Source organism: Monopterus albus, unplaced genomic scaffold (assembly GCF_001952655.1).
Source record: "Monopterus albus unplaced genomic scaffold, M_albus_1.0 scaffold223.1, whole genome shotgun sequence".
Classification (NCBI taxonomy): Eukaryota; Metazoa; Chordata; class Actinopteri; order Synbranchiformes; family Synbranchidae; genus Monopterus; species Monopterus albus.
In genome coordinates, this window is record NW_018128103.1 from 1,072,892 (window position 1) to 1,080,568 (window position 7,677).

General features: G+C 40.6%; 1 protein-coding gene across 1 annotated transcript in view; it reads left to right on the forward strand.

The window, feature by feature from the left end:
* Positions 1 to 7,677, forward strand: part of LOC109971392 (tissue factor-like) — a 41,227-nt gene that overhangs the window by 17,692 nt on the left and 15,858 nt on the right. The window contains exons 3-4 of the mRNA XM_020619618.1: positions 2,330 to 2,419; positions 3,095 to 3,195. Of these exons, the coding sequence (XP_020475274.1) occupies positions 2,330 to 2,419; positions 3,095 to 3,195 (191 nt within the window). The remainder of the gene's footprint in view (positions 1 to 2,329; positions 2,420 to 3,094; positions 3,196 to 7,677) is intronic.

Below are 7,677 nucleotides of genomic sequence, written 5' to 3' on the forward strand. Positions count from 1 at the left end.
ACATGTCGTGACTTAAACATAAGAACATATTATGGCTAAGGCTACAGTTATACACATCATAATAATAATATTAAACATCCTGTCTGCTGACAGTCATCAACTCTTCTCTCTAGTTATCCTTGACCAGATGTACCCTGTAGAAACTCATAAGCATGCCTAAGCATTTAACAGTCTAACTAGACATCCTATCTCCACTAAACATTTCTAATACATAAAGTATCTATCCAATATCTATCTGACTAAAAATACCTAACAGTAATATTTGGGGAATACAATCCGTAGATTGCACTGGTTAGAGTCACCTATGGTGATAAAAACAGCATCAGGATGAGCCATCTCTAATGCGATGATGACATTGTGGAGTTTGCTGGGAGCTGCAGTGGGATTAGCTCATGGGCCTATATACACAGCAGCCAAAAACACAGCACTATGTTCTCTTATAAGATATGATATGCAGGTGGCCTTCTGTCCCATTCCACCCATGGGAAACCCTAATAAAATCCAATAATGCCATCATAAAAACTATAATAAAATGTTTCGTTGTTAAAATGTAACGTGTATAAGCAAGGTCTTTTGAAGAATGTAATTAGGGTTTGGGATCTTTGATCTAGGCAAATGTAATGTGTCAAGAGTCGGTGGGACTTATGGGGGGGTATAAATCACTCCTCTTCACACCTAGATTGGAAGAAGTGGCATCCTATTACTCTCTCTTCAGAGGTTTATTGTTTTACAACATACACCTACATCTGCCTTCAGGATAATTTGAATTTTACAAAAGGTGGCTGTTTCTCACCAAATAGTTTAAATTTAAGGAAGTTCATCCAAATAGTTTAGTTAAATGCAAGGTTTAAAACTAGATTAAATTTAGAATACAAATTTATATTAGTATGATAAATTGCTTAAACGTGCCTGGGCATGCAGTATCCTTAGCCTCCATATTTTTTCCAACAACCCCTCATCCCACTGTGGATAGTCAACACACACCTTGAGCCGCAGGTCACCAGTCCATCGCAGGGCCAAAACGCAGACGAACAACCACTCACATGCACACATTCACTCCTACAGGCAATTTAGAGACACCAATCAACCTAAGCCGCATGTCTTTGGACAGTGGGAGGAAGCCAGAGTACCTGGACAGAACCCAGCATAAGGAGAACATGCGAACTCCGCACTGAAAGGTTGCAAACCCGCAACTTTCTCGCTGTGAGGCAAAAGCACTAACTGCTAGGTGGTCAGATCTACCAAAATGAGGTTTAGGTTCAGCTGAGAAAGCATTTCTAATGTTACTGTAACATTGGTCCAGTGTTTTGTTTCCTCTAGTAGGAAAGGTTACAAACTGATACAGTTTAGGCATGCTTTTCCTGAGATTGTAGTGGTTACAATCTCCCAGAATAATAAAAGCAGCATCAGGATATGTGTTTTCATGCTCATTAACCATTCTGTATGGTTCCTTTAGTGCCGCTGTCTCTTCGCATGCAGTTGATTGGTGTTTCTAAATTGCCTGTAGGAGTGTTTGTGTGTATGAGTGGTTGTTCGTCTGTGTGTTAGCCTGGCGACCTGTCCAGGGTGTACCCCGCAGCTGGCTGAGATTGGCTCCAGCCCCCCGTGACCCCGTTTGGGACTAAGCGGTTTAGAAAATGGATGAACAAAGAAAAAACAAAGAGGGAGGAAACCAGGAAATTAGACTGATGCTCCCAAACGAGCATCAGTACAAGCCATGCATCATGAGGGGAGAGATGTTACATCAAAGAGGAAAAAAAACCTAGAAGGCTTGCACCCTCATCTGACTATAAGCTCTATCAAAAAGGAAAGTCTTAAGTCTAGTCTTAAAGGTAGAGAGGGTGTCCTGAGCTGGTTCCACAGGAGAGGAGCTCTGCCTCCCATGCTACTTCTGTGGACTCTAGGAACCACAAGCAGACACTGCCTCTTGCCCAATGTCAGCTGGGATTGGCTCCAGCCTGCCTGTGACCATATAAGGAATAAATGGTATCGATAATAGGTGGATGTTTATAACTTATTGTTCTTCAAGGTCAATAGTGCTGTAATCCAGCTCAATCAACTGTCATATTTACTTGCAATAAAATATACCCTCTGTTTTCATTTGTTTGAGGGTCAGTGTAGCTGATAATAATAGTAATTGTGTAATATGGTATACCCTAATACTGTGGAACCATGACATTTTCTGAGACGGTTACCATATCGTGAAAAATCTCATACTGTGGCAACCTTACCTTCACCTCAACAGTCATAACAAATGACCTCTGTGACATGTTTATACTGTAGCATCTCATCTCTAGTACTGTTGTGTGTTTTGTCATGTGACTATCAGGGATCATGAAAATTGGCATACGTGTCTTGGCTGCATCGAAATGTTAGAGTCAGAATGTGATCTGACCAACTGCCTCAAAGCCGTCGACAGGTAGGAGTAAAACTTCAAGCCCTGTATAACATTTGTATAATGTTGTAATATACACTCTAAATCGTTTAAAGCTGGATCAGCTTAAAATATGTTCCTCTGCTGTCTTGAAAATGTGAGTAAACAACAAACATACATACACACACACACACACACGGTTCAGCCAGGGCTTGAACCCGGAACCTTCTTGCTGTGAGGCAACAGCGCTAAGCACCGCTCCACTGGGCTGTCCCTGGGCCAAATCCCTATTACATAAATCTTGTCTAGTCTTAGTTTCAATAGACTTACTTGTAATCATACTTGTATAATCAGAAGTGTAGTGTTGTTTAAGTGCCAGAATATATCTATGACACATGTGCATGTGTGCACATGCATGATTAAGGATGATCTGATTAGATTTTGGTGGTCAAAGGCCACTGTGACCTTGCATTCATCTCTTGTCAATGCCGTATCTCAGGAACACCTTAAGGGAGTTTCTTCACATTTGGCACAAGTGTCCACTTGGACTCAATGATGAACTGATTAGATTTTGTTGGGTAAAGGTCAAGATCAGTGACCTCACATCCAGCCCATTGCTGACTGGTTGGTGGAGATATAGAACTGCAACACAGTAATTCTAGTTTTAATTTGTCACCTGTCTATATCTCCATTCCACATTTATGTATTCCCACTGGAAAGGACCTACACTGCCAACATCCAAATAGAATCAGCGGACGTTAATTATGCCCCGGAGGACTTACCTCACATTCAATCCCAAGGCTTCAACCCCTACAGATATAGTAGGTATACACACACACACACACACACATTATACTTGCAACATGAGAATACTGTAATGTTTTTTAATGCTAATGTTTATTGTGTGAGGAGGTTTCAGTGCGTTTAAGTTGAACCTGTGGTATCAGTTGATGTTTTTGGACAATACAGCTCATTTTTCTTGATCTAACTTTGTGTAGTAAGTAAGTAAGTAAGTAAAATGTTATTTCTTTATAACTTATATAAACCACAGTTACAAAGTCCTTTACAAAAGAAAATACACAATAAAAGTGAAAGAACAAGAAAAAAAATAAACAGCATTAAATACAATTTATAAACTTGTTTATATTAAACATTATTACTGCTAGTTGTCTTAGTAGGATTAGCTGAGAGGGATGTCTATCAAAGGTGGCATGTGAACAAACAATGTATACTATTGCTATAATGTCAAAAAGGCATGTTACAGATTCACCACAAACAGCATTTTCATGCATTTCCAGCAAGCAAAAAACTACAAAGAAGATCTCATGTCATTGTGGAAATATATTTGCATTAGGGCTGAACAATTTGGAAAATAAATGTGATTTATTTATTTTTTTTAGCAATACAATTTAATTATTATGCCCCCCGCCCCCCCTTGTGTATTATTCACAGCAAACAAGCTTTTCTTTAAATGATAGAAGACCACCCCAACATGCTCATACTGTACATACACAGGTGGTGCTAAGGGTTGGATTTACTGCTGCTTGCTTTGTATAAATTGTATTTCTACTTTCACTTTCCTCTCTATAACTAGTTATTTGGCTATAAGAAAGTGTGAGAACAAAATTCATACTGTACAGTACAGTAATAAATACACAACAGGCAAATTTTCTTTTCTTTTTTTGTTCATACAATTGTGCTGATCTGAGCTCATGATATATTTTGGGCATTTCTTGTGGTTATACAACATGTAACTGCTACATAAACTCAGACTAGCTTTCTTTTGACTACCTTTTATACTGTAAAACTTGGCAAAGCCATAATTATCTCAGGTACATCCCATTCTTGTGAACACAATATTTGGAATAGAATAGAATGCCCTCTATTGTCATCGTACCAGTAAAGTGAAATTATAAAAGCTACAACTATACACAGTGCAAGCTAAAGTGCAAGCAAAGCACCAAATATTACAAATAATAAAATCACAAATACATCAATCACATCAATAATAAATAGCAACAATAAAACTAACATGCTCCACTAGTAATGTAACAGCCCTATGAGGAGTTCAGAGTTCTGTCCTTTATCCAAGCGCAGGTTGTGGGGGAGAAGTGAAGGTCATGCAGCTTGTTGATCAATATGCTTGGGATGTTTGTATTGCATGCCAAGCTATAATTAACAAACGGCATCCTCAAGTATGTCCCTGAGTGTTCCAGATGGCTCAGCGCTATGTGGAGGGCTGTAGTAATGGCATCTACTGTGCATCTATTTGCCCTATAAGCAAACTGGGGTTGGTCAAATGTAGAAGGGAGGCTGGCTTTGATGTGCTGTACAACAAGTTCAAACATTTCATGACTATTGATGTTAGACTGTTCTGTAGTCACTGAGGTTCTTGATGGCTGTTTTTTTTTCAAAACGAGCAACATGGCACTGGCACTGTGAGACACCCTGAGGCCAGGTTTTGACGGTTTTTATAGTTGGAATACCTTGAGGGAATTTATTAATTTATTCAAAATTTGGCATAGATATGCGCTGGGACTCAAAGATGAACTACTTAGATTTTGGTGGTCAAAGGTCAAGGTCACTGTGATCTCGCATTTGGCCCATTTTTGTGAACATGATATCTCAGGAACATCTACAGGGAATTTCTTCAAATTGGGCACATACTGTATGTCCACTTAGACTCAAGGATGAACAGTTTAGATTTGGTGGTGAGAAATGAATCAGAATCAGAATCTGCTTTATTGGCCAGGTGTGTCGGACACACGAGGAATCTGCCATCGGCTTTCAATGTGCATGTACATATCCCCATGCAAGGGGCAAGTAAACAGTAAACCAACATAAGGCTAGTATAACAAAACAAGCAGTATTAACAAGCAACAAATTAAACAGTATAAACAGGCAGTAAACGGTGCAGACAGACAAAGGAATGCTTACTGTAAAATGAGAAAAATAGAAATAAAAATGGAGTACTTAAAAATAGAGACCTGTACAGGTCTGCATAATCTGTACAATATATATTTACAGTTATTGCACTGAGGGTTATTGTCCAGTCATACTGTTGTGGTTTCAGAGTGACAGCCCAGGGAAAGAAACTGTCCCTGTGCCTGGTTGTCTTGGTGTACAGTGACCTGTAACGCCATCCAGAGGGGAGGAGTTCAAACAGATTGTGTCCAGGGTGTGAGGGGTCTGCAGTGATACTCTCCCCCCTCCTTTTGACATGTGAGGTGTACAGGTCCTCCATGGAGGACAGGCTCACACCAATGACCTTTTCTGCAGTCCTGACTGTCTGCTGAAGTCTGTACTTGTCCTGTTTGGTTGCTGAGTCAAACCAGACAGTGGTGGAGGTGCAGAGAACAGACTCGATGATTCCTCTGTAGGACTGTATCCTGGGGAGCCAAGGTGTTGCAGGATGTAATGTTAATTGCATTGTCCACTGACCTGTTTACCTGGTAGGTGAACTGCAGGGGGTCCAGCAGGGGGTCTATGATGTCCTTCAGGTGGGCCAACACTAGTCTTTCAAAGGACTTCATAACTACAAATGTCAGGGCGACAGGTCTGTAGTCGTTAAGTCCACTGATGGAGGTTTTCTTGGGACTGGGATGATGATGGAGAATTTAAAGCAGGAGGGGACTACACACTCGAATGCGAGCGCCTGGTGGCCGGGCCTCCCCTCACAGGGGCCTGGCCGGGGTTAGCCCGAAAGAGCGACGTGGGAACGTCCTCCCGTGGGCCCACCACCTGCAGGAGGATCCATAAGGGGCCGGTGCACAGTGGATTGGATTGATCTCCCTTGTCAGTGTGTTCCTGGACTGGCTGTACAGAGTCCTATCCCCACTTCTGTAGGCCTCCTCTTTGGCATGACGAAGCTGCTTGAGTCTTTCTGGTTTCAAAATAAAGCTAAATATTTCAAAGGTATGAAGTTTAGAAAAATTCTGAAAAGAAGCATGAATGTCCTTGAAGAGCTGAACATTTTGATAGCTGAAATTATGCTGAAGTTGAATTTCCCCTTTCATTTGAATGGGGCAAAAATGTCAGAATAAATGCTGAATATTTTCAAAAGTATGACAGTTGTAAAACAAAGTTGAATACATGCCATAATGTCCTGAAAAACCTGAACATTTTGATACCAGTGTTGTATCCGGTACTTTTTACCATGCTAACTCTGAAAGACGAAGCAGTCCAAGTAACTTCAAAACAGTGCTGATTTATTCAATGAACACAGGTAAAAATTAACATTACACGCTCAGGTATCTTGCACCTCCAACATGCACGCAGGCAGCTGAAAGATGAAAGACCCTGAACCACAACAGGCCTATACATTATATCCCTTCGGGTCAATTCCATACTAACAGGAGACGCCAAGCCGCAGTGTCTCCCAGGGATAGCTCTGCAGCTGCCCCGAGCAGTAGCCAAAACATGATGAAAATCAATGTGTGAATGTTTGTTGATTATGTGATGTGTAACTAAAAATATTCTAACACGACCTCTAGTGACATGTCATAACATTAAACATAAGAAAATATTATGGCTATGGCTACAGTTATGCACGTCATAATAATAATAATAATATTAAACATTCTGTCTGATGACAGTCATCCACTTTTCTATCTAGTTATCCTTGACCATGTGCATCCTGCAGTAACTCATGAAAAAGACTAAGCATTTAACAGCCTAAGCTGGACATCCTGTCTACTCTAAAACATTTCTAATACATAAAGTATCTAACCAATATCTGTCTGACTAAAAATACCTAACAGCAGCTTTATGTTTCTGCCTGTAGGTTGGAATAAGATGGACCATACAGTGATCAGAGAGTCCAAGGGCTACACACGGGACAGAGCGATAGGCGTCAAAGGTCAATGACCTTGTAATACCCCAGTTCTTTTATTGGACAGAACTGAGTAAGGAAGGAGTCCGTCTTTCTTCATTTTAGTGCTGATTTATTTAAACCACAAGTAAAATTACAAAACACAACCCGGGTGGCTCCTTCCTCCATTCATCCACAGGCAGGCTGCTGGAAAAAAGAGCCCCGGAAGCACAGAGCCTAATACATTTATAGGTTTTTGGGCTAACCCCTTACACAAAAAGATTACAAAACATCACGAGGTGGAGAGAGTCCGTCATCTCCATCTCTGATCTAGAGCTCCAGCTGCATGGAGCCGCTGGCCATAACAAAATGAAGAATTTCAGTGTGTTTGTGTGTATGTGTTGTCATGTGGTGCGTAACTAAAACATTCACTCAGACATAATTCTAACACAGGATGAATACAAGAAAACAATTGGTGTCAAGGTACACTTTT